Here is a 27,767-nt window from a genome sequence, read left to right on the forward strand (position 1 = left end):
GGGAACCATATGTGCGTGCGTGCGCGCGTGCGCGTCTCTCGCTCCCATTCTCTCCAGAGAGAAGCGTCTTGTCTGCCTGGGCGTGTGGGCGCGCGCGCGCCATTGCTCGCCGGTGTGATGTCAGAGCGAGCGGTTACGTGGGAGGGCGGCAGTGCCCGCTTTCCCCTTCGCTGAGGGAAGCGTAACAAAGCCGCGGGCTGAAAGCCCCGAGTCCCTCGCGGCTACTGCAGTCGAAATCCTCCCCAACACAAATCCACGGCTGTGCTATCCGGGTCTTTGTGTCTCCCCGCTTCGCCTGCATCTGCCGTTAAATCTGAGGGGGCAGAGCGGGCCGCGCGCCCTTCGCGCCCCTTCGCGGAGGTTGGGGCTCCTCAGACTTGTCTCCTTTTCTTTCCGGTGAATATGCTCGTTTTCCTCCCGCTCCCCAAGAGAAAGAGAGCCTTGTATGTATGTGTTCGTGTGCTGCGAATACAGTATTAAAAAGATAAAAAGCACGAGTTTCCTGGTTGGGAGGACCTAACTAGACTTACTGAAAATAGTAAGTGTGGTAGTGTGGTATTCCAACAACAACGACGACAATTGCTTGCTGCAACCAGGTATTCAGCAGCCCTTACATGTCCTTTTTCCTTGGGTGCAAATTAGTATGTGAATGAAAGCTTTACGGCTGCTGAGCCACTAGTGCTCGATCCAGGTCAGTGGCGTAGCGTGGGTTGTCAGCACCCGGGGCAAGGCAAGTAATTTGCGCCCCCTAACCCGTGGATTTGTGCCCCCTAGCCCTAACCCCCAGATGTTGCGCCCGGTGCGGCTGGCCCCCCTGCACCCCCCCCCCCGCTACGCCACTGATCCAGGTTTTGTGAGGCCCTTGAGCAACAGTACCTCAAATATCTGACCTTGTGCGTTCTTTCAAGATATAGTAATCCTAATCCTCCACGTCCAAAATCGTCTAGTGGTTATTTCCTCCTTCCTGGGGCTGAATGTATCCATATTTTAAGTTGGCCCCCTATTAACTGGCTAGAGTTCGGTGGCAGAGCATATGCTGTGCATGCAGAAGGTCCCTGACATTTACTGGTTTTTAAATTTATGTATATTTATTAAATTTGTATACCACCTTTTATCCAAAGACCACAGGTTGGTTCACAACATAAAAATACTAAATGAGCATACTAAATATGTAACAAACAACAAAAACAAATCAGTAACCCCCACTTCCACAAATGTGTTTAAAAACCGTAGATGGTTTATTTACCCAAAGGCCTGGTTCTAGAGAAACATTTTCAACTGGCACCTAAAGATAATGTAATGAAGGTGAGCCTCTCTGGGGAGAGCATTCCACAAGCAGTGAGCCACCTCAGAAAAGGTCCAATTGCTACGTATTTTCAAAAGCTCTTTGACCAGTGACATTTTTTTTTGCTGTGAAATCATTTGGAAGCAAAGCCATAGACTTTCAGTTTTGCTATTTAAAGCTGAAACAGGTGAATTTTGTGAAGACCTTTCCCCAGAATAGAGATTGAGGTTTACCCTAGTGCAGAACTGGTTCTGTTTAGGGTTTGTATGAGATTGTTGTATGTTAGGGGTTGTATGTTTAATCGTAGAATCATATAATTGTAGAGTTGGAAGGGACCATGATCATGCAACCCCCTGCAATGCAGGACTCTTTTTCCCCAGTGTGGTGCTTGAATCCTTGACCCTGAGGTTAAGAGTATTCATGCGGTACCAACTGAGCTAAAGCTCAGTGTAGAATAGAAAGGTGGTAGAAGGACTGGCTGAGCATTCAGATTCTCATCTGGCCACACTTGCTTTAATAGGACTGTATGCTAATTTTTAAGTGGGATTTTATTTTAAAATACAGGTTTCCCCCCACTGTACTTATTTTGTTTTCTGTTGTCTCTTGAACGTAGGGCTATTGTACACATTGAAAAAGCATTACAGCTGTTTCTGTCAGATTTTTGAAGTGTAATTCATGTACAGTATCCAATATCATGAAAAACATCTTATGAATTATCAACTTGCCTTGTGTTTTGGACACAATAAAAGGTTGAAGTCCATGTTTTGTTGCTTTCTGAATGAAGTTGAAGTAGCTGGGGTCTATGTAGATTGGGTACAATTCTATGAACCCGTAATGAAACCACACTGAACACAGTGGGGCTTGTTGCAAAAAATAATAAAATGCATAAGAATAAATTATTAGAGAGCCAGGCACTGCCCCACACATTGTGAAATGCTGCCTTGAGTCTCCCGGAACCTAGTCTAACAATTATAAGCATTTCACTACATTGGCTTTCTTAAGTACATGGACCTTGTTTTATTATTTAATAATTATTATATACCGCTTCCAAAGCAGAGAACGTGCAGTATGCATGCTAAATAAAAGGCACTGGATTGTGGCCTTCTGTTTCAAGTTATGATTCTCTCACATACCCTCCAAATGTCCCGATTTTCCAGGGGCAGTCCCAGAATAATGAAAGCCATTCTGGATTTTGATTTGATCCCAGAATGTTCCTTTTTCCCCTGCTAGTGTTGCTGTTGCTGAGCTTGGGGAGTAGGATGAGCTGGCACTTGTCCCGAGTTACGACAGTGGGGGTGGCGAGGGAGCATCCAGTTGCCTCTCTGTGGCTGTTACTGCTGGCCTCTTCATTGGGCATTTCATAGCTGCTGGAGAGTGGACCCAGACCTGCATGATACGCCAGCTCTGAGTGGCAGGCAGTGGGCAGGGCTGCCCTGGGTGGGAAGAAAGTTATAGTAGAGTGGAGATTGAAGTCTTGATTTTTTTAAAAAAATGCTTTGTGTGGCAGCGTCTAATCTTGCCCCCTTCTAAAATTTATAAAATCAGGATTAAGTGGTTTTCTCAGAACAGTGGAGGGTGTGTGTGCTGTGTCCCATTGGTGTAGTGGTGGTAGCATTTTCCCTTCTTCTGATATGGAATGCTGTGGTGAGGGGACAAAAATGGGGAGCTGTTAAGGGTCAGGCGGCAGGAAGTGAGAAATGTCCCTATTTTCATCTGAGGAATGTTAGAAGGTATGTTCTCATGCTGCCATTTAATAACTATACCCTTCCATTTTGGAATAACCAGAATTTTTTATTTTATTTTGCGGCAATCAGTGAACTCATACAAGACATTTATGGCTATTTTAATATAAATATGAGTAGAGACAGGAATCCTGACAGAAGGTGGGGCAGGAGAAGCAGAAGATTGCAAATACAGCCCTTACAAGAAAATTAGTTGTGATCATTCTAAAGGATCAGTTATATGCAGAAATGGAGAATTGGTGGAGCAGGAAACTGCTGAACTGTCAGTAGAAGCAGGAGGGTTTGGGAACATGGACAAAGGATAAAGACAGTGTCTATGGCCAGAGGAAGGATGGGATAAAAACTGGAAGAAAACATAAAAGGACTTGGCTTAAAAAGGCCCAAACCCAGAAAAATGTGACCAGTTCAAATATGCAGTTTTGGGTTGATCACAATTATCCAGTTTATTAAATGATTTCTTCATGAAGAAAGCTAAGGTTCAGTTTTTAAAGCTGACCTTCAACATATAAATGCACATTTTAAAATGCTTATATTCCTTCAGCTTAGTTTCTTTCATAGTCTCAGTGTTTAGAAACATGACTGTTAATTTGTTTCTAGGAGTATTTTATTTTATTTATTGGATTTATATACTGCCCTACACCTGCAAGTCTCAGACTGGAACATGTTGATTCGGAATTCAAAATGCAACATGTTGCATTTCAGTTCCCCCATTCTGGCTGTAGCCTTTCAGGATGCCAGAAATCTCACCCAATTGCTTTTAGGGCACCCTTCTATCGGACATAGCATTTTTATAAGAAAACAAGAACTTGCTATCCTTTCTTCCATGTGCATGCAAATGTACTTTTCACCTGGGGTCTGTGGATCCTGGCGACTATATGTAGACATGTACATATGCTGTATGTATTTGCTGACACACACCCCAATTTTACTACTCTCTGGCTATATGGCATAACCCTTTATCATAATAAGGCAAAACTGACAACCCACAGTGCTGCATCTTCAGAAATTATGATCCCTGTTGTAATTAGAAGATTTGCCCTTGTATAGTTCTGTGTAAGAATGATGCCTTCAAACAAGGCTAGTCTTGTTACAGTTAGTTTGTATGGATCACTACATGCATAAGAGCTGGATGAAGACCAACAAACAAGAAAAGACTGAGACAAAAGGCAGCTGTTAGAAACAGGCAAGAGCTTTTTATTTCATCTGGCACAGGATTAGGCAGTCAACCCAAAAAACAATCTATCAAAAAGAAACATTTATTTCCCAGGAAGTACCCCCACACAAAGTTCACTAACATTGAGCCATCATTGTGCACTTCATTCTTATTCTAGCAGTGAGTACCCCTTTGAAGTAGAGAAATCTTATAAATCAATGAATTAGCTTTTGATAGCGTTCTTATTTTGATATGCCATGCTAAAATGTAGGCAATGTAGCAATAATCTTGGACAGAAGGTTACTGTCCAAGCACAAATTCTGTGCAGAACAATACAGAACAACCCTATGCACGCTTACTCAGAAGTAAACACCACTGTGTTCGGTGGGGCTTTTCCCCTAAGTTGTGTGCTTAGGATTGCATCCTTTGGGTGGATTCTGATGCCGTGCTTCAAAATGATGATGATGATACTATTGCTTGTGTAGTGCAGCTTTCCCAAGCCTGGTACTCTCCAAGTGTTTGGACTACAATTACCATTTCCCCCAATTATTCAACATTGTGACTACGCCTGATGGGAGTTGTAGTCCAAAACATCTGGAAACTAGGTAGGGGAAGCCTGGTGTAGCGGCAACTGAAGGTATAACATTGTCACACGAATCACTGTTTGATTGTCTGAAAGAAGCTGATACTGTTTTTCACTATGACCTGACCTAGTTCTGGGAATCCACCTTTCAGCCACTTAAAAATAACTTTTCCCACATTTTAATAGCAAGTTTGAAACTGAGCTATGTGAACGTGTTGTTACAAATGGAACAGTGGACCTGTTCAAGGAAAGATACTTTTATCATGGGACATATCAGTTAAACTGACCAAGTAGTACTTATTTATTTTTTTGGCTGTTTTATAACCCACTCTTCATTAAAATCAATATGGAAGGCTTACAAAGCAAATATTGTGACAATGGAAAAGGAATCTGGTTTCAGAATCTATTTTTAAAAGCTTGATGCCTTAACAAGGAGCATGGTCTCCTATCCCATCAACAGCTGCCACAGGTAAAAAGCTGATTTGGCATTCACAGAAATGTAAGATTATACTTGGATACTCTATTCCAAAACAGCACAATATGACGAGGGAAAGAAACAGATAATCTAAAGCCTTACATAACTAATCAATCTATGCTTGTTCACTATGTAACAGAAGATGATTGTGCTGGAAGGAACAAGTTAAATATGCAAATAGGAAATCTTCAACAATAAATTAATTTAAAATGATTGGATGAGGGCTGCTTCCTACATTATAGGAGGAAGAGAGTTCCTGTGAGTCAGGTAGGAGTGGAAACACAACATAGTAATGTCTGTATTAATTATGTAGGATAGTAGAAGGTGCACCAACTTACATGTGTTATTAGAGTAAAAGAAACACTTTACAGCACAATCATATGCACATTTAGAAGTAAATCCCATTGTGTTCAATGCAATCAGAATTGCATTCTTATACAGAAAGCTACCTATTCAACTGGGAATGTATTTTGCAAAATTTTCACTGTTGTGCATTACCTGATCGTGATTTTCACTGGGTTAGCTAAGTATATTAGCTATTTCTCCATGATATTTACAGATATAGGAGTCACTTATTAAAATATGCCTATTGATAGAATATGGAAGATAGTTCCAAGAAGAAGGTCCCAAAGACAAGACAAAACCTTCATCCCAATTGAAAGCTTTGTAGGAGCTGCAGTGAACAAAGGGGACACAAGGATGGAGCTGTCCCCAGCATATTGGGCATCAATGAAATGGCTAGCAAACCCATCCCAGCCTGTGGATGTGTACAGGGCCAGTGGCAGATTTGTGACCTAGCTGAGAGAATGTGACACCAACTGTGAGCTAGACATAAAGCAGCCATTATTTATCTTGCTCCTGGCCACTGGAATCACAGAAAATGTGATGGCCATGTATTAGCTCGCTCATAGGTGCCAGTTTATACTATCAACCACCATGCATTCCAGCTGGGTCACAAGCCCATGGTGGCCCTGCGTACTCCTATAGATGATCACTGGGGTGGAGTGAGCACCTAAACTTGGCCTGAGATTCCACACATGCAAACACTACTGGACAATGGTTCTTAATTTTTATATAATTTATCTATAGATTATTTTCTCTTGATATATACTCTTTAAAAATATTTTTTTTTAACTTTTGATCTGTGCTAACGAGTCAGTTTTACTTCACAGAAGCTCCTACCACTCAATTCAGTTGGAAATCTGTGAATTTGGCCTTTATCAGTAAAAATAGCCATACAGATGGCCGTTTATGTATTTCAAAGGCTAAAAAATAGACTTTCATTTTTTCCTTCAATGAATGAACTGTGAATAGAAAGCTAAATCAAAACAGTAAAGGACATGACCCAGCCCAAATTAAGTAGTTTTAAGTCCCACAGCTTTTAGCAAGAGAACATGAAACACACACTTAACTCTCTTATTGGAATGGAACTTAGAAGTGCTTAACTATGGCTAGATTGTGCCCAGATTATTTGCTGAAACAAATAGTGCTCTAAAGTTTTAGAATAGAAAATATAATATATATATATATTTAAGCTAATACTCAAAAATAGTTAGCTGGTTGTACTATTACCTTTCGCTAACATGAAGCACATTACAGAGCTAAATTTCACACAAGAAATTAGAGGGCACCTATTGTATGTGCAAAAATTGTACAGAAGGAATATATTTGTACAATATTTCTTTAGGCTTGCTCTTCTATTTGTACCCATCTAAACACCATATTGTGGTCAATTGGAAGAATGTCTCTGTAATGCACATTAAAATGCCTGTTACATTAAACAAATGGTATTGATGTTTGAATACAGAAAACATGTTTTTTAGACATAGACAAATACAAATTTTGGTGCGTTTACCACTTTTATTTCACTATGCAGAAACATACATTCACCATGTGTTGTGATGTGACTGACAGTGTAATGAAGACAGTATCCCTCAAGTGAATGTGATAACCAATACCAAATAATGTTTAGTAGGTGTTCTGTACAGTTTAAGGCTTAACTCTGACCTAGGAAATGCTGACCAGACTCTGAAAATAAACATTTTTCTCTGAGAACAGAAGGGAAATCAATACAAAAAATGTCAAAAAATCAGACTAATATTTCTGAAATGGTAAGGAAAACACAAATTTTCTTTAAAATAACCACAACGTAATTTATAGAATGAGGGTTTGTGAAGGGTGACTGAATTTCTAATTTTAAAGTCTGAACAATGCTAAAATTATTACTATCTATTAAAGGTCTCAAACCAGGTAAACAAAGCACATTTTGTAAGCATTTAAATAAGATTAGCGATTTGCCATTGTTTATTGGACAAGAGTAATAAAACCAGATGAAAACAATTATATGATTCAAGTTGTTTACTGAACAGTGTGTGTTATTGGCACATCTAACGTGATAAAACATTATACACAGTACCTATACAGCTTCTAGCATTTCAGGGCAATCTTCACTTACCCTAAACAAAAGTTTTGCCACCTAAGAAACTGTGGTTTGTTTAGATTTTCAATAACTGAAGGCATGAACTGATTCATGTGTAGCATGAGATCACTGTTTTATATTGTTGATGAACGTGCAGGTATAGATGGAAACTTAGTTTAGGAAAATTAAAATGCTGTGTTTTTTGTAATTTGTTCATTGCTTCATGCAAATATTGGGTTGCTAATGCTGATTCAGATTGCTGTAAATGGGACGATATTTCTGCCAGTATCTTTAGTAACAATCAAGATTGATTCTTCCACATTGAAAATTTCTCTGGAGAGATGCAAGCCTGCTGGATTAGAACCAAGATTGTAGGCTCTGGTATTCCCACGTATGACTGAATTCATAAGGAAGCTACTTTATTCCTGCAGTAGAGAGAGTGTAGTTAAGATCTGGAAGCAACTGATTTAAAGCAGTAAATAAAACAAAAGTATTACAATGATTGCCACTAAAATTAAGACCAGATTCAAAGCCAATTGCAGTTAATGAGATTATAATTTGTATAAGGAATGTTTCAGGCTTATATGCTTTTTTTCTAGAACAATATACAGAATACATTAAATTACTCTTGAATTAATTTAAGATTCTGAGCTTTATGAAGACAGGGATCTATCTTTTTTTAAAATGATTAGATGACAGTAGACAAAACAAAGCCCTTGGATATTTTAGATCAATAAAAAGATATGCAAATAAAATTTGCATCTCAATTATTTAAAGAGTTTAAAAATAGGGAAGGAACTACAGTACAGTAGTAAATCACATACTCTGCACGGAGAAGAACTCAAATTCAATCCCTGGTATCTCCTATTGAAGGAACTAAGGAGATAGGCTAGAAAGACCCTGCTTGAGACCTCAGGAAAGCCAATGAGTACTAGGCCAGGTGGACCAATGGTCAGATTCCGTAAGGTATATTGAATTGAAAGAATTGTTGAATGTTCAGAACAGAAAATTATCTTTATCTCTCATTTTACTAAATGGGCCTAACCAAGGATGTTTTTTCTTTATCAGGTACTGATCTACTGGCCCTGCCTTTCACCTCAGAACAGCTTTGTCTCCTCTTCTCTATCATTACCACACTTCTAGCCAGCAGTTTGTAAATCTGCTAAGGCTACACGATGCACTGTCCTAATATTCCATATGAAAACATAATTTATATCATTATTTGTCAATACTTGTTGCTTGAAAATTATGCTGTCGATTAAAAAAAGCAGAAAAGTCTTTTTCCCCTCCTTTTTTTGGCACACAACATTCAAAGCCACCTACAGATGATGTAGTAATAAGAGCTCTTGCATAGCATGTTAGTATGCACAATATATTCTAGCACATGCATTCAGTAACTGACACATTTTCAAGATGCCCATTTAGCCAGAATTTGTCAGCATGCCTTTATTGAATTGCAGCAATTAGAAAAACTATGAATGTCTCTCTTCAAGAAATAATGTAATTATTTGGGACGAACACAGAGACAAAGACATTCATACCAGCACTTATTTCGCAGTAAAACCGAGAAAATGATATAATTTAAACGAAATGTCAACCATACCTGAACAGCTTTGCCCTAAAAGTCTAAAATTTGTATGACATTTTATGAAATGCTTCCCTTCCCCCACAAGCCAAATGCATACAGTCTTTTCAGCTTTGGAAATTACAGAGCAAGATACTGGATTGCGGAAAATGCATAGCAACTAGCAAGCAGACAGAAGCAAATGGGTTTCTTCTATTTCTCTAACTGGCATTAATAGGGAGAGTGGGAGAAAGCTCTGCCCCCAAAACATAACTTTCAGAATCACTGTTTTCACAAATGCCAGAGAGAATAAATAGAAAGGGTTAGAGATGAACTATGAAGGAAGAAATGATCTTTGACACATGCCAGCCCACGAGTGCCTGGGAAAAATCTCATCTTCTTACCTGTGATCAATCCTCCCCATCTTCAGGTGTGATTTCTGTTTCTTTATGTACCACTACTTTGGTCACTGACATGTCAGGGTGCTGCTCTTTGGCCTCTTTAATTGCCTGAGCCAGCGCCTAGCCCAAGGAAACCACAGAAGGGCAAAAACAAGAAGGAGGTGGAACATGCATGATCAGTAGCAAGGTGAAGAGAGATTCATGATAAATTACACAATTTGCAAATGAGGAAAAGTGATTCAAAATAGGAATTTCATCTTTGATCTAAGTACTAATAATCCAGTTTAATTTAAAGGCATGCCAGTACTAATACTGCTTTTTTCGGTTTACAGTTAAAAACAGCAGATTAGCTTACGGATAGTTTAGTTGCTTTATAGATCATACCTGATCATGGTCAATGTCTGCATCGCCTGTGATGACTATTCGCTTTTCAATTCTTGTTTCTGATATGCCTCCTTTCACTGTCTAAAGGGAAGGAATAAATGTAGGCTTCAAATAAAACATACTTTTTGCTCTTCAAAGAAGGGGAAAATCCTTATTTGAGTTTTGCTGAAAGAAATGTATGCTGAGTGTTTCAAAATGGTTGACATCAATTATAAATGTATTTCTGTAGAATCTGTATCTAATATATATTTTGTATTGTTGCTTGTTTGTTTGTGATGCAATTTTGGACACCTCTTAATATATTGCAACCAAATTTTGCATAATAGTTCCTGAGATAAAGGAGCAGTTTTGCTTTTCTGCTAAATGTTCATCCTGGATCAGTACAGCAATCACTCTGTGCTACACCTTTCATTTTTCCATCACCATCGTTGTTGCTGCTGTTGCTGTTGTTGCTGCTGCTGCATTTATTAGTTGCTTTATACAGAAATAAATAGCTCAAAGTGACTGAACAGAATAAAATACAAACTAATAAAATGTATTAAAAAGTATATGGTCCAGGCAAAGTGGGGAGGGTACTCTGTGTAACTGTTCACAATGGACCACTGCTTCTTTTCCATTTCTGTATTGGCACTTAAAGCCACAATACATCTTATTCTTTGTCAGCTATTTTGTGTAAACAAAAACAGACATTATAATTACAAATAATTACAAATGAACTGTGTGGCTGTTGCTTGTGCCTGTAAGCATATGAGATAATAATGCTTATTACTGGTCACTACTGAATTCTTCAGAATTAAGCCAAGAAAGGTCATTGCAATAACATCTGAGATGCACAACTGTTTCTAGTAAATATCCCTAAATCAACTGCTTGGTGAATATGCATGTAAGATGCAATATGACGTGTGTGTATAGACACAGCAGCAGATCTGGCACTCTTTAAGTCATTCCTGAATTAATTAATTAAAAACTTTATTGAAAAAAATTAAAAATTATTACCAAACACAAAGTTTTGTCTTCCAAAACAAATACATATTTGAGAATCTTCTGAGAAACTTACTTTAGTGATATGTGTAGTAGTTGTAGTACTGGTAGTTTCAGATGTGATGGTCTGTGCGCTCATCAGAACTCCTGGTTCAGAGTCAGCACTAGGATCCGCCTAAAACAAGCAAGCAACTATTACCCTAATGTGATGAAAACATTGTTAATCATCTGAATGTATTAGTGTACAGTGGGAAAATAATAATTTAACCTGGGATTTAAAAGGCTACAATTTTTAGTACCGAAACACAGAGGGAATGGCAATTTTCTTATCATTGAAAACCAAATAACAATGTATCACAGGGCAAACAGCTTCCTTATTATTTTAATATAATTAACATACCATTCATCTTTTACTCCTGCTAGCTTGACTGTGAGTCATAATTAGGAATATGTTGCATGCATTCTATGCAAATTGGAAAAAACCCTCGAATAAGCCTTTGAAAACTTGATATGAAACTAACTTGACAATTGAAATATGAAGTTTAACCTGTATCCTTTCTTAAATATTTATTTCTTTAGCACAAACATGCCAATATTATCTAAAGTGTATTCTAAAGTATTTTTTTTTTTTAAAAAAAAGGATTTACAGCACCAGTTAGGACATTCAAAATTATATTGGAGGTCTCTTAGTCCAGATTCAATTAGATTTTGTACACACATTGCATTGGCTTTGGTATGTCGCTACTAGCACCTTCATAGCATCTGTGTTATGTTATGTCTCACCTCTGAGGACTCATATGTAATGGTTTTTGTTTCAGTATGAACGATGGGCACTTCCTTCATAGAAATTTCCAACTTCTCCCCACCTGAAGAAACACTGCCAAAACTGACTGACTCAGTCTTCACAATTGGTGACTGTTTCAATGAAAAAAGGTAATTGTATGATATATCAAAGTAGTTCAAGTTTTGTAGTAATTGCAAAGGAAAAATGTAAAAGAAATGTCCTCTGCTACAGCAAGGGAAAAAGGATCTCTATTATACAGAAAGAAATACTCAGAAACATATCATAAGCACTTTAAAGTACTATTTATATCTCTTTCAGGACTATACTTATTTGGAGCCATCTTTAGAAAATAGGCAGCTATGGACTTTTCATACCTTAATTTTCATTTTGTTGTAGCCCAGACTAGCTTAAACTTATTTTCTTTCACTAACATATGCCATGTGTAATCAAAACCCATGTTTATACCCATAGCAATTTGAGAGACGGGGGATTCTTATTAATGAGCTGAGAAATCTATACAGTAGAGACCATTCTTCGCAACTTTGACAAGTATATCTAGTGCCTAAATAAAGTGACAGATCTTGGTGTTTCCAGGGAACAGCCAGCAATATCCTTAGGCTCAGGATCAGGTAAGATCCATTGCAGTACCAACATGGATAGTCCCTGATCCTCAGCACTATGGAATCTTCTTTATAAACTGCATGATGCCCAAAGAACAATAGAATAAAATAAATGAATCCAGCAATAAGCCTCAAGGCTGCCATGCAAGGGGGAAAACATGGACTGCATCATGAGACATTTGCTACACAGAACACACATCATCATGTAGGAGAACAGCTTGTACACCATGTGAATATTGCCACATGTATTTCATCTCATGAACATGCAGTGCTAATTGCATGCAATTGTGTACATGTGGTCTAAACTCAACTTTTTTACATGGAAGCCATCGCAGCTAGGAAACCATCACACATGACTACGTCATTTAAGGTGAGAAACAAACTGCTTACAATAACCATCTAGCATTTGTTTTAATACTTCGGTAGTGAATCTGATTTAAAGAGGACACAAATGTATGCTGTTGTGCAGAATTGGCTGCTCAGATATTTTTAGTTACCTCAAAAAGAGGTTTTCTTTCCAGTGCATCCAAAGCATGGGCTGCTGCACTCGCCTCCTGATCGTGAGATACAGTAGCAGTTTCTTCCTGTTTGGTTAAAGCTTTTTCAGCCTCCTGCATCTTTTCCTCTTTAGCCCCCTCAGTCACAGCAGAGCCCTCCTTCCCTTTGATGCTAGAAGCCACATGCGATATTGCCTCTGCTGTAGTATCCAGCTGAACGCCAGCCAATTTAGCAGCATCCCCACTTGCATGCACACTCATCACATGTCTCTCCTCCACCATTACAGTTTCCTGCACAACCTTCTTCACAGCCTCCTGTTGCTTCTCCTCTGTCTTCTTCTCCTCACTAGAACGTATCTCCTGATCGGTTTTAGCTTCTGTTCTCTGCAGGGAAAAGAAGTTAATATCAAAAGCTAATGTGGCGTATAACTACAATGTTAAAGCGTATTAGTCTTGGCCAATTTTTCTTTGTTTTGCTTGCTTTTTTCCATTATACAGGGTGTTTGCTTGAGTTCTCATAAAACTGGATAGTGGTACAAAAGTTAACAGAATGTAATTTATCCTCATTTGAAATACTCATTTAAAGTCTCAGTGTACTTCCACTATATTAAACAGCTCAGAAGGAAACAACAGAAAATACCCGGTTGTTCTTTTCAGGGTTTTATGTGTGATCTAAATTGAGGGGAAAGCTAACCAGCATATGGTGTTATATTTTCCATGCAGATTTTGAAGATAGTAATGTATATAAAGTAACACTAGTACACCTACGTGCAAAATAAAAATCCAACTATCACCACAAAGTTTTTTTTAAAAAAATCCCCAGTCCCATCAGGGTAAAATAATAATAAAATCTAAAGATGGAATCAAATGGCCACCTGTGCCCAGCTATGTGAAGTAGATGTAACCCCTCCTATGAACTCAGTTGGTTTTCTTGCAGACTCTATTAAAGTGAAGATATCTGAACCATCCAGAGCTTTTTCACCGGAGAGCTGTTTTGTCTAAATGGACAGAAAAATGTAGAGTCACACACAAGCACAAACACACAAATAGAAGCAGATACGCACTCGCACGCACGCACACACATACACACACATTATGTTAATAGACAAAAACAGACAGACAAAGGAAAGGAGGTAAAGTGGCGGGGATACAGAGAGGAAAATAATGGGAAAATAAATTAGCACAAGTCTGTAATGACTATAAGCAGTAATCTAAAATTAAAAAAACAAAGTTGTTAGCATTAGGATTTTGCTGGTCTTGTGAAGTATTTCCCCCCTTCCAAAACAAGCCATAGCAGCATACTACTGTTCAGTAACACTGAAAGCCTAAAAATGCCTGGTTTGTATTGTGTTAATTGGCTTAAACCATGAGGAAATAATAAGAAGCTGGGTTGGCTGTTGTCAACATAAAGCCAGGCAGCAAAAGGACCGAAAGGCAGGGTAGTGAGGGTATTGCCTAAAGAAGTCATGCTTTTATCTTTAAGCTGTGGCAAAGTTGCATGTTACCACTACTCTTGATGCTGATGATTCAGTAACATAGTGAGCAGTAGCAATGGTCAAGGGTGGTTCTCTGGAATACTTCCACTCAGATATACTCTTTTCTTTCCGACCAAATGCCTCTCCTTTTAGTCTTTCACTGTCAAGAGGTTTCTCAGCTCTGGAAATCTGTATGTTGCCCAGTGTATCACGCAACTGCAAATCCTGGTCCATCTTTAAGGTCTTCTTCAAACTTTCGTCTTCAGGGCTCTGCAGCCGGGAGTCTGTCTCTTTAATAGGTGTCAAAGATTCAGATACCCTTCTTTTTGAATCAGATAATTTTCTGGCTCTCTCATCAGTAATTGGTTCTAGAATTTCATATTCTGCTACTACGGGAATGATTTTCACAGATTCTGGCACTGCCCTTTCCATTTTTTGAAATGCTTCGAGTGATGATGGCGCATTTTTTTCTCCCTCTTTTACTTTAGTGGTCATGGTTAGAATTTTCCCAGAAACAGTATCGTAGGATTTTCCTAAGGTGTACATTTTCTGCTTATTGTAGTCTTTCGACTGCAATTCACCTTCCAAGTCCTCAAAGCTCTGTATGTCAGTGGATTTTAAAAGCTTGCCAGGGATGTCACCAGTTTTACTGCTCACAGTCATTACTTTGTATGTCACAATGGTTTTCGATTCACCATCAACTACCTCAGTGGGTACTTTGTCTACAATAACCCAATCCTCAGTGCCCTATATTTGAAATATAAAAGCTAAATTAGAACAACTAGTGGTTTACCTTTGTGTTAGGAAACTAAAGTATAATACCTTTTAAGAAAGTACAATAGCCATCTAGAGATGATATACATTTTATCCTGTGTAGTTTTCAAAAGTCTGTAGGCATCTTAAGTATTTCAACTTGTAGAAACTAAACTTAACAACATAAGTAATATAAGAAGGAACATCATATTATTATTCCTAAACAAATTTACTTAAAATATATTGACTACTGAAAATATTGTATATTGCAGGGTAGTCTTATCAGAAGTTATTTACAATATTGTACAGTTTTCTATTCAGTATACATTACATTCTAAGGATTCGGTCCCAAACATGCATATTTAGAATATGTAGCAATGAAATAATTTGCACTTACTTCCAGCAATAATTTTTTAAAACCGGTGTGCAAGTATTACAGAGTTTGAATGAGACAAACTGGATCCTTGTTTGCCGAGAAGTGGTCAACATAATCTCCCTCTTGCAACTTAACCTTTAGTTCCACTGGCTAGGGGAGAAGTCTACAAGTTGCTCTACATTACTTTTTAAAGAGTATTCACAAAGGCATGATCCTTTCTCACATGAGCACAGAAGCGATTCTCATAAATTTATTTTCCCCCTTTCCCCAAACATGACTGCATGAGAAATGACCTAGGACAGCACTAGGATAGGGGTCACCAACGTGGCACCTGAAAAGTTATTGAGTGGTGTCCCCAACAGGGGCCCCAGATTTTGAGCTTTCATTTTTTTTATATAAAAAAAAGTAAGTCTCTATCCTTCCTAGAAAGAAAGTTATGAAGCAAAATGTGTAGATAGCCTTCTATGTGATTTATGTGTAATTAGCCAACCTGTCAGTGTTTCTAGTCAATGTGTGAATTCAGAGTGGTTTTGGTAAGTGAGTTGTTTGAACACCAGGCAATAGGAATATCTGGAACTGAGGAATCTCTGGAATCTCTAAAGAACTGCTTTTTCCCCCTTCTCCTTTGCGCACTTTTCCTGCTTTGTCTTATTTTACAGGGTTTTTGGAATCCGTATAGCTTGCTCTTTACTCTTTTCTTAGCAATCAGTATGAATATTTTCTGTGGTGGTTTCATCTGAGATCAGGTACTCCCTGGAAGTTATTTTCTGCAAATATTATTGTACTATAAGTACAGATGGAAGTTAAAGAATCCTTTCCTCAAGTGGCAAATACAAAATGTGAAAACTCTGCAAAGAACCTTAGGACTCAAACTCAATGTACTCATTCACTGTATAGTTAATTGGCCTCCACAGTCACTTACGGACTCATTGTTAAAACCGTGTTTATGGAAGACAATCCTACATGGCTACGAGTGATCGCCAAAGAAGAAAAAGAAGAGTTAACTTACAGTACAGTGATAAATTTGTCTACTCAAAAGTAGGTCTCTTTGTGTTTAATGGAGCTTGCACCCAAGTAAGTGGATAGAGGAGAGCAGCTGAGGCTTTGGTTTAGGTTTATAATTGGGTGAAACAGGGTTAATGTGCCTTTCAGCTGTATCTCCACAACCAGGACCAGCAGGACATAGCTGACTTCCTGTGGCAAGCATGAGGTTGTTAGGGGAAAGGAGAGAGAAGCAACAATGACTGCACCTCTCTAATTTTGTGTTATGTCACGTCCCCATGGCATCCATTTCATCACTGGCACCCAGAGCACTCTCCCAAAATTCAGGTGTCCAAACTGGCTGGCAATCCTTGCCTTAGGGCAGTCTGGGGCTTAGCTTACACACAAATATGCCATTAAGGATTTGTGCCCTCTGAAGCTTGAATAACTTGACCAAGCATAGAGAGAGAGGCGAGCGAGGTTATAAGTATGTGCGCAACCTTTCCCTGTAAGCCTCTCTCCCTGCCTGGATATATTCACATGTGGAAGAACAAGAAGAGAAAATTGACTCTCTTGAATCCTATGAGGATCTTTGATTGGGGTCACCATACTTGCATACTGACAGATATTGACGATAAACATTAACATCTGGCAGCAACCAGTGAATGTTTTCAAACATGTATGATAATGAGAATATTCATGAAGAAGGTGGGATTGGATATGAACCGCACCCCTTCCAGATGAACACAGCATAGTATTTTCAATGAGACATTTACACATGCAAATGCAAACTAAGGGATTCTAAGCTGCAGATCTCACCGACCTTTGCAATGTATTCATTTAATCTTGCATTCTGCTTGAAAATTTTACCTGCTACTGACTTTTTAAAATAGAAAATTGCTTAGAAAAAGGAGTATGATGTGTTTATCAAGCCAGTGCACAAAATGTGGCCTGTTTGAATCATAAGAAAGTGTGCTGCTTTTTACCTGAGAATCAAGGTATGCAGTGCTTTCCTTCTGCAAAAATATACGCTTTTCAGATTTCTCTCTCTCTTCTTTGGTCTAATGAATAAGAGGGAATGGACGCATAAATATATCAGCTTTAATAAACATGCCTTATCTTTTCACTTGCTAAGGCACAAGTATCATCATCATCATCATTCCCTGCCCATCTCGCTGTGTTTCCCCAGTCACTTACTGAGCTATCTTGCTTAACAAGCAAAGCAGAAAACTGATTTTTGAGCAATGTGGGGAGAGAAGCAAGTCCATCAAAGCTAGCATTTCAGATGCTGGCTTTAACAGCTCATCTTAGGTAGAATTAGCCATTCTTAAGTGCATTGATTTCAGAGGTCTAAGGGATGCCTAATTCTGCACAGGATCATTATATGGGACTTTGCACAGTGCCTGCAGACGTTCCTAAAATTATGAATGAAAACAGGATGCAAACTAATTCCCTGTCAGCAGTCTGTAACTAATCTTCATCTGCTACCATTTACCTTATGGGGGGTGTTTCTTCTACAGGGCCATAGGTCTCCCTACAGTGGAGGTGGGGAGGCATGTAGGAGACTGGTCCCCTGAGGGTTTGCAACAAATAATGATCTTGACTGGGTTATGTTTTGTATATGTTATGAATTCAGGAACAGGAATCCTCTATGCTTGGCTGATCTGTGACCAATTTACCTCCTAGTTTTGCTTGGTAGAATAATAAAATTCTACCATCTTTCTTTTCATTCAGCTACCAAAAACATAAAAATATTTTTGTTTCAGATCTTTAGCATATCTTGCCAATTTTGTACCCTAACTGGTATTTATGGCAACCTAATTTAACATATGCATTTTTTTAATTGAAATTGGTTGGCCTATTAAGCACCCATGAAAGTTTTACTGGACAGTTAAAGGTTGAAGGACAGAAAGATCACCTCTTCAGGCACAAGTGGTTCAATCATAGGAGCTTCTTCATGTCTTGCAGCAAGCCGGACTGGTGATGTAGAAAGCCTCTTCTCCCATTCATTGGTCCCTGAGGTATCTGCGGAAGTTTCCAAGAATGTCCGTTTCAGCTCACTTATATTGGTCTGGTGTTTCATCAGGTCTTCCTGGTTTTTATCTAGTTCCTGAAAAGAAAAAAGAAAAACAGTATTTTAAAAAATACCTACTTTATCTAAATTGACAAGATATGAAAAAAAAACAAGTCATGTGCGTTAGTCAGCAAAAGAAGCCTTGACAAGATTATGTCTCACAACACTAACACAACACTCTCGGGTAACTGGTGTTTCAAAGGATAGTTACATATAAACTCTTAGGACACTTTGCACATAGCATGGTGGCAAACTCCCCCTTGCCGCTCAGGGTACACTTGTGAGGGATCTCTGCAGCCAGTCCCAGCTCCCTGGCAAGTTTACCTCTATTAACAGGCATTTCTACTTTGTGTTTTTATACATATGTGGAAAAGATTTTATAGGCTTACTTCAAAATGCAATGTGTAAAGTGGTCCTATCAAATATTCTTAGGATGGTCAGATTTTATACACATTCTACCTGTTAAGAGGTACATCTACATACCCCTGATCTACATATATACAAACACAGTCCTAAACAACAGTGTAACAGAAGGTCATAATCTTAGGAGAGAGAGGCATTTGATTTATTAGCAAGTGAAAATACACATCTCATGCATCAGAGTGCAGATCCACAGCTTAACCACTATATTCAAACCACAAGGAGAGTACATGCACTGGTATATACCAATACCAACCTCTAACATAAGATTACTATGTTTGACATACACATTTTCACCCTTTATGCGCTTAATCAGACTATTCTGAAAAAATTGAAAGAGAAAGGGAGAAGTAAGGGCCATAGTACTGAAAGGATACAAAATGCTGTTCTAGGTAAATTGGTAGAGGAAGAGTACCAACAATTAAGCATAAGACAACCCATTCTTCCACCTACCTGTGCCTTGAGATCACCATCTTCTTCCTGATCAGACTGTTAATATAGGAAAGATTGGGGAAAAATACTTTATGTCTACAATAATTATAATAGCTTTTTAAAGTGATTCATATACATTATCTCAATAATCTGGTCTTATAGAACATGGATGTGCACAATGCAGTGTACCTCAGACACTCAAATAAGGAAGTTATGGTTTAAATAACTTGGATAAGTGAATTCCAAAAGTGTACAGTGAATTTTATGGTGCTGATTGGCTTATTTTGTTTTACATTTGTATTGTTAATTGCAATTTTCATATTGTTTGTACAATGGGATTCTTGAGTGAAGGGTGGACTAGATTGCACTGAAGCAGGTTTTGAATAAACACCAACTATTCAGTTAAATGCAAATAAGCTCCTCTCTACCTTCATAGTTTTGGACAGTAAAATAGTATTCATATTTTTATTTAGTATGGGGTTTTTTAAATCTTAAGATAACACTGAGGCAGATGGTTCTTTCTGTCTGAACATTCAGAAGAAGGATCGAACAGGCTTCCTAAATTAGGAAGGTATTTAGAAGCTGGAGACTGTGGGCTGAATTCAGACTTCCTGTGAGTGAACTTCCCAGGGGCTGAGGAGGTGTTTCATGTGCCAGAAATAGAAATCAAATGTGAGAGCATTCAGCACAGTAGCCCCTGTATTATGGAACACGGTCACAGTGGAGTTGAGGCAGGTGTCAACATTGTATGGATTTGGGTGTGCTATGAAAATTCAGCAAAATATAATAATTAAAGAATGCTAATTTTATGTGGTTGCTTTTAATCAGTGCTTTTTGTTGAGATAGTGCTCACTTATAGAGTACCATCACTTCTTTTTTTGCTACAGATGGCACTTTTATCAATATTCAGGTACTGGCACCTCATTCCCCCTCACCCCAAAAGCACTGGTTTTATTTATTATGTATGCTGTTCTGTTTTTTTATTTTGCGGTAAATCATTTAGGAGAACTCTGATTATAGGCTATTCACTGTCTGTGTTTGTGTGCAAGCTATATTTCAGAAGCCAAGTAATGCTACTATATGAATTAGTTACTTTGCATCAGGTTGCTTTGCTATTGTTTTATTTCTATGTACTATGTTTCTTTTATTCTAAAATACACAACAAAGCATATCTGAAACATTGGGTTTTTAAAAACACGCCACAGAAACAAAATGGCCTAGGATGCTAGGAGTAGGCTTTACTCTCAGAAGCTGAAGAATAAAGGGCAGAGAAATGCAATCCTTCCCATGCGAACCCTTTAAGTTTCATATAAGTGAATGACATTCGCTAAGGGAAAAAGCTGCCCTCCATGCATGAGACTGACAGGAATCCCATTGTGAAGTTACTGTGTTTCTTGGTGCACAGCATACAGAGATGCACTGTATCTTACAGGAGCCATTCAGTATACAAACTCTGACTCCACCCCCTCACCTTAGCTCATCATGATCATAGGCATTTTGCTAGTGTTTTATGTATTTGGGCTCCAATATCTGGATACTACATACATGAATAGCACCCAACTGCAGCTTTTCTAATTAGTACTTGTACTTTTGAGATGAAAAGCTGCAAATCTTTCACGTATGCAAAATGTGTGTGGGTATGTATTGTGTATTCATGTATCAGATCCTGAGCCCATATTGTGTTGAAAAGGGTGTTCTATTCCATGAATAATAGGCAAAACAGTGCTAATGTGCAAGATCTGATGGGAGAAGGTACATGATACACTCTTTGGCAACTATGTGATATCAACTGTACAAACCTCTGTGGCAGTGGTTTCCCCATCAGCTGCAGTATCTGTCCTTTCACTGTCAGTCTGTTTTGTTATACAAGTAACCAGGTTCCAATGGGTAAGCAGGAATAAAGAATAAACCCAGTTTGTAAGTAAACACAAGTCAGAGGTTGATTTGCCAAGTCTACATCCCTGTGAACTGCACTTGAGTTGCTTTTCAAACTATAGATACTTTAAAAGAAGCAAAATCAGAAAAAAAACCAGACCAGACTCAGAGGAAGGCTCAAGGCATACTGTACAAAGAATATGGCTTTTGATTTAAGACATTATTAGCCAAACAAAATCGTACCAGAAAAAGTATGTAAGTGTAGCTTTTAATTCTACTGAGGAAAGCCAGGTGGCTTTAACAAGAAGTAAAACTTCCCAAAGCAATTAGTCCAACTACAATGCACAAAAAGTATGTTTTTAATGAAAAATTAGAAAAATGTTGGTAGTTTATTGAGTTCATATTTGAAAAGGGAAAAAAGCAGAAATAAATTTGTTTGTATATATACATATACATAGCTACTTTAACAGTCACCTGACTTTCAGCCCCTCATTTGTACAGATTTTATTTTCCTCACATAAAAAAGGGTATAAGGCTGTCTGCATTACCAAAGTGTTTCAAGAGATGGGTTAAATGTAACAGAATCTGCTATTCTTTCTCTGAGAGAATTGCAATTCTCAACCAACATATGAGATGCTGATACCAATTCTAACACTGTAAGAACATATTTAAAAATAAAAAAGACAAAAAGACTTTCCATTCCAATTTACAAAACATGACAATTAACTTTTAAAAAATAAAATAATAATGACATTTAGTAGGGACAAATGATCCAAGTGAAACAAAGCACAGCATTATGCTTCCTAATCTACTGGTAACTAAGAATGTATCAAGAACATCTTTGTTATTAGTGCCTGAAAATGAATTACTACATCCAGGTATTATCAACTTTTAAAAAGTTGATGGGGTTAGGGAAATATTTCAGATTTTACAAATAGTGAACTTTTTAAAAAAATCCTAGATATTTCACACACTTTAAATTATATTCTTGCCGGGTTAGGATCATCAGATGGGCAACAAAACTGGATTCTGGAAGCCCTTATGGCTGCAAAGAGGCTTATACAGTATTTCAAAGATTGATGGATAGATTCCTGCCACCCACTACTCAGTGGTCTTACTGGCCTTTCTGTGTTCTGAATATATTTCTTATGATCATTGCTCTTGTTTATATATCTATTTGGACAAATGGACTGCCGATATTAATATATTTGTAAGTTCAGCCCAGACACTGAGGTCCAGTTCTGAGGGCCTTCTGGCAGTTCCCTCATTGTGAGAAGTGAAGTTACAGGGAACCAGGCAGAGAGCCTTGGAGCATCCGCCCACTAAAACACCCTCCCATCAGTTGCCAGAGAGATAAACAATTACTGTATTTTTTGCCCCATAGGACGCACTTTTTCCCCTCCAAAAATGAAGGGGAAATGTGTGTGCGTCCTATGGGGCGAATGCAGGCTTTCGCTGAAGCCTGGAGAGCGAGAGGCATCGGTGCGCACCGACCCCTCTCGCTCTCCAGGCTTCAGGAAGCTATCCGCAAGCCTTGCAAGCCCGGCGGTAGTTCCCGCTGGCTCACAAGGCTTGCGGGCAGCAGCCTGCAGCCCCGGCGAGTGTCCGCAAGCCTTGCGCGCCCAGCGGGAGGTCCTGCCGGGCGCGCGAGGCTTGGGGTGGCAGCCTGCCGCCCGAAACACAGGGAGCCCTCCGGAGGGTGCCCCGTGCTTTGGGCAGGTGTGCGCAAGGCTTGGGGCAGCAGCCGCGCAGCTGGGGGGAAAATAATTTTTTTTTATTCATCCCCCCCCAAAAAAAACCGAGGTGCGTCCTATGGGCCGGTGTGCCCTATAGGACGAAAAATATGGTATACATCCTTCCATAGACATCAGAAGGCAGCCCTGTATCAGGAAGTTTTTAATGTTTAATTTTGTGTGTGTGTGTGTGTGTGTGTGTATTCTGTTGGAAGCTGCCCAGAGTGGCTGGTGCAACCCAGTCAGATAGGTGGGGTACACGTAATAATTTAATGGTATTATGTTAAGAATGGGAGATTCTTTTTATAGTTACTGTGACAATATTTTATACTTTTTGTATTTGCAGAATAAAAAAATATATAAAAGAAAACCAAATTATTTTCATAAAAGGAAAGCTGTATGGTAGCTCAGCACAATATAAAGCTTCCATTCTCATCAGTACCGGTTTTGCCAGACAACACAATGTTGTAAGAATATGTTAGATAGTTTCTGATGGCACCATGCCAGTTGTGTCCAACACTGAGTACAATAAATATTTCAAGGGCTTGAATAATCTGTAAAAAGACCATGTGTGAGCAATGTCAGGCTCCAAGAAGATATTCTGAAAAAGTAGAGATTCTCACAGCCACTCAATTTGCTACAGTAAACTGGTAGGCTGTTTGGTTTGATCAGCATGAAGGGTACATGTATATATATATTCCCTATCTTGTACTGGGCTTGACCTAGACTGGGACCCCATCCCCATGTATTTGAAAGGGAAATGCATGCAACAAACAAACAAAAAGTCACCAACTCAGCACACACATACCCTTAATACTTGAAAAATATTTTTCACCCAGGAAACCATACCGCAAAACAAAAGCATGATTTCCTTTCCTTTCTGAAGTTAAGCTGGTCCAGGTCTGATAAGTGCCTGAGGCAGTCCACATGGAGGCCACATTTACATCTTATGTCCCACGATATAAGAATGGTGAAATATAAATAGAAGTTAGATACAAGTCCAGGAGTCAGCAGCATGCCTGGATCTATACCAAGGGAAAATTTTCACTTAAGCAATATCCCTTACATGCTAATGCCTGTTCTGCCCGGGGCTCAAAGGATGTAGACCAAAACATTTGGTGGACGCCATGTTGTGGGAGCCTGTTGTTCAGATCACTTAGCAAGGCAAAGTTCAGTAGTGAGTTTGTGAATGGCAGAACTAATAGATTTGTGTTACATATTTAGTATGACACTATTCTATAACACTAATTAAAATGATTTGCATATATTAATTGTCACTGGGGTTCACATGAAACCATCTACTCTATTGACAACTTTTTTTAAAAAAAATCAACTAACCCATTTTATTAAACAAAATAAAATTGAAAGTAACAGGCTGCAGTTCTATACACACTTACCTGGAAGTATGTCCCATTGAACTCAGTGGGGCTTACTTCTGAGTAGACATGTACAGGATTGCACTGATAGCGAGTTTTACATGTGTGTGTTAATTTTAAACTATGAATAATTTAAGTATTTCCTCTGGTGTAAAATACTTACTGTAACTCTATAAAGACTGATTTTGGCTTCCTTCTATCAGGGTATGAGTAACCATATGCCAAGAATGCTGGTGGGCAGGGTCTTAGGAATACTGGTAATTAACCCTGCAGTATAAAGTGCTATTTTCTGCACAGGAAAGCAGAAGCAATATGTCTAGAAATGCCTTTCAACTAATTTTAGAGGCAATGTTCAAAATGGAGATTCTATCCCCTCCAAGTCCTTTACAGCTTTTATCAATTGAAGCAAGAATCTGAATGCTAAATTGTATGTCTGTGGATGAAGCACACTCAAGGTCTAAAATACAAAGCTAACAAGTTGCTAGCTGAGTGAAGAAAGCAAACCAATGCAAAACAGTAAAATGAAATCTCAAGGGGCCTCAAGAAAAGCAGGTTTCACCAGGAGCAGGAAGTTGTAAAAGGGTAAGCAGATAATCACTGACCAGCATTAATTTTGAATGGTACACTGCTGTGCTGGAACTAACAGAATGAAATGGCCTTTTCAAATAAAATGTAAAATAGCTTCAAAATATAGAAAATTCCAGCCATCTGTTTTCTAACTTGTCATAGTAACTGCTGTGTTTTGTTTTGCTGGTGTAATGCAGACATGCCCAAGTTTGAAATAAAGTAAACTTTCATGCAGTATGTCCAACAAGAGAAGCACCCTGGATTAGGCACAAGTCTGTATAAATCTATTAAAGAAGTCCTGGCCCTGAGATTATTATAGGGCTGGTTCACATACAATGCCAGAATTTGGTATCATACATGTGAGCTTAATCCTTGTGAACCCTGACCCCCATCCCACTCTTTTCCTCTCACTGTGCACTTCATGTCAATTATTTACTTTAACTTTGGTGTAAATCTTTGTTATAGTATCTGAACTGGCAAAATATAGTTTGCCCTGTCTTCCAAATGAGGATTGATCCTGGTTTGTTGGAGAAACACAACCATAGTCTTCCAATTCAGATATCCTAGGAAACAATTATTTGGACTAAAGCAAAAGTAGGAAATTGAAGTGGTGGACAAAAGAAGGGGGAGGAAGTGTGCAAACAGAAGACTAATTAACATAACACCTAACCATGCTTTGACTCTACATCTGAACCAAGCCAGTTTCAAAAACCTTTCATATCCAACCCAATCCTATACATTTTTACTTAGAAGTAAGTAATGTTGACTTCATTGGAAATTAACTGACAAGTTAGGTTTGGAATGAACTCTAAAAAACATTATCCTGATGTCACAAAAAGGGGTGTGTTCTGGACTGCAGCCTGATTAACCTAAATATTGTTATATTTTTACTTGGAGAATACAACATATTAAAATGATTGTTACTATTGTTATTCGCAAGGTAATATAAATGGCAAATTCTGTTTAAGATTTTATGCGAGTACAAAAAATGACCAGATCTATGGGCAGAAGATTGTCATCCCTTTTAACTGTAATGTCCTTGAAAACAACAATTTATGGATAATTTATTGCCAGTCTAGACTATTTCCTTGCTAAACATACTGGAAAGTGCTCTTCACTGTGATTATAGAAAGCATTAATTTTGGCAGTAAGTGAAGCATAGCACATGGTACCACAAGATAACTGATAGTTATATTTTCTGTGGGGACTATTTTATTCATTCAGTGGGTCTATTTAATGAAACACCAGCTGGATTTACAGGAAAGAAGTTCTAATACCCACAATGAAATAACAAACACCTCAAAGATTCAATGTATTTTATTGATGCTGAGAGACTGGCTTGGTGTCTTACAAAAATAAAAGGCTACTCAAACAATTGAGACCTAATTTTAATTTTTACCTACTACAAATGTATAGTTGGAATATATAGTGTTCCTAATTACTTACTCTTGGGTGGCACTGAAACCTGCAAAATAGATTTTGGATGTACTTGTACAAGAGACAGCTAGTTAAAAGTTCTTGAGTCTTAGAATAAGGTTTTTTTTATATATATAAAAAAGTTGATACCACTACTTCATAAATATAGCATTGTGCCTAACCCTGAGGCTCAAACTACACTCAACACAACAAAAATTAAAAAATTCTGAACATATCAGCACAGACAGAAATGAGGCTCTGAAAGTAGGACCACTACTGCAGCATTCTAACACTCTTTAGGACTGAAGCAATGAACACCAAAAAGTGTGTTCTGTGCCGAGGTACACACCTCTTCCTCTGAACTGTCACTCAGGTCATTGTCAAGTGAAGCACTCAAGGAGGCCGCCTTGGGCTCCAGGTAGCAGAGGCACATAGCCAGAGGAAAGGAGAGAGTGAGAGCATATGGCACTGAGAAAGAGGCAGAAAGCAGAAAGAAAAAGATGAAGAGGAAACAAGGCACAAGGGATGGTGAGCGAATGGGAAGGAAGTGCTGCACACTTTCTGGCAGAAAGTTGGTTTCAGAGAGATTAGGAAAGGATAAGTAGCCATCGTCATCCAGGAGTGTGGGGAATGATTCTGGAAGTTGCAAGGAGAAGGAAAACAATGTCCCGCCTTTACCAGCCTTTTGTTTATAGCTGAAGGCCATATCTTGTTCAACTGAGCAAACTCTTCCTTTTCTTTCAGAGTCCAACTCAGACTCGTCAGGCTTTTGAACAGTGTTTTTAGATGACTTGCAATCTAATGATTTTCGACCACTCTCCTTACATCTCCTACGGGGCTTTGTTGAAGATGCAAAGGGACCAGATGGTGAGGATGGTGAGGTATGTAATGGATCTGTACCAAGCAAAGGTGGCTGATGAAAAAGAAGAAAGAGCAGCAAACAAAGTGCAAGAGCAAAAGGACAAAAGAAAATTGTAATTAGTTAATTTCCTCTGTATATAAAAAGTTAATTACATAAGTTTTAAAAAACCAAATTTATTCACTGGATTAAATTCCCTTGCCACATGCCATAGCTATTCAAATGAAGGAGAGCAGTCCAATAACACAAATTCGAAGGTCAATGTGTCTGTTAACAGTATTAGACATCTTATATTTTAAAATATTCAAATGTACATATTCGGTAGAAACCCAGCTATTACATTTGGTTAATAAACTAGATATTCTTAAACATGAAAGTTCAATTGAGATAGTCACCCAAACCATGATTTGAAAAAATGGAATTGTGTTATAGACCAGATGTGAGGAACCTTTGGCCCTCCAGATTTTCTTAACTGCAACACTCATCAACCCCAGCAAGCATGGGCAATACCCAGGGTTGATAGGAGCTGTAGTAGCAGAACA

At 38.5% G+C, this 27,767-nt stretch overlaps 1 protein-coding gene and 1 long non-coding RNA gene across 25 annotated transcripts in view; one reads left to right on the plus strand and one right to left on the minus strand.

The window, feature by feature from the left end:
* Positions 1-40: 40 nt before the first annotated feature.
* On the plus strand, positions 41-27,248 carry LOC309348550. Its single transcript, XR_014159469.1, has 3 exons — positions 41-453; positions 11,806-11,920; positions 27,111-27,248. It is a non-coding gene; the product is annotated as an uncharacterized lncRNA (long non-coding RNA).
* The window catches only part of EPB41L3 (erythrocyte membrane protein band 4.1 like 3), a 131,948-nt gene continuing 108,379 nt past the window's right edge, over positions 4,199-27,767 (minus strand). For 8 of the 24 annotated variants that reach the window (XM_081873816.1, XM_081873834.1, XM_081873813.1 and 5 more), the window contains exons 13-26: positions 26,716-27,279; positions 21,199-21,252; positions 19,421-19,456; positions 19,224-19,289; positions 18,392-18,583; positions 17,460-17,534; positions 14,394-15,110; positions 13,764-13,886; positions 12,889-13,272; positions 11,771-11,902; positions 11,064-11,162; positions 10,007-10,087; positions 9,626-9,742; positions 4,199-8,082 (exon numbers count right to left, since the gene is read on the minus strand). In XM_081873816.1, coding sequence (XP_081729942.1) covers positions 9,632-9,742; positions 10,007-10,087; positions 11,064-11,162; positions 11,771-11,902; positions 12,889-13,272; positions 13,764-13,886; positions 14,394-15,110; positions 17,460-17,534; positions 18,392-18,583; positions 19,224-19,289; positions 19,421-19,456; positions 21,199-21,252; positions 26,716-27,279 — 2,634 coding nt within the window. In that variant the 3' untranslated portion in view covers positions 4,199-8,082; positions 9,626-9,631. The remainder of the gene's footprint in view (positions 8,083-9,625; positions 9,743-10,006; positions 10,088-11,063; positions 11,163-11,770; positions 11,903-12,888; positions 13,273-13,763; positions 13,887-14,393; positions 15,111-17,459; positions 17,535-18,391; positions 18,584-19,223; positions 19,290-19,420; positions 19,457-21,198; positions 21,253-26,715; positions 27,280-27,767) is intronic. The other 16 variants (XM_081873814.1, XM_081873835.1, XM_081873818.1 and 13 more) reach the window with 13 other exon arrangements.

The sequence above is a fragment of the Podarcis erhardii genome, assembly GCF_964252035.2.
Source record: "Podarcis erhardii genome assembly, chromosome: 8".
NCBI lineage: Eukaryota > Metazoa > Chordata > Lepidosauria > Squamata > Lacertidae > Podarcis > Podarcis erhardii.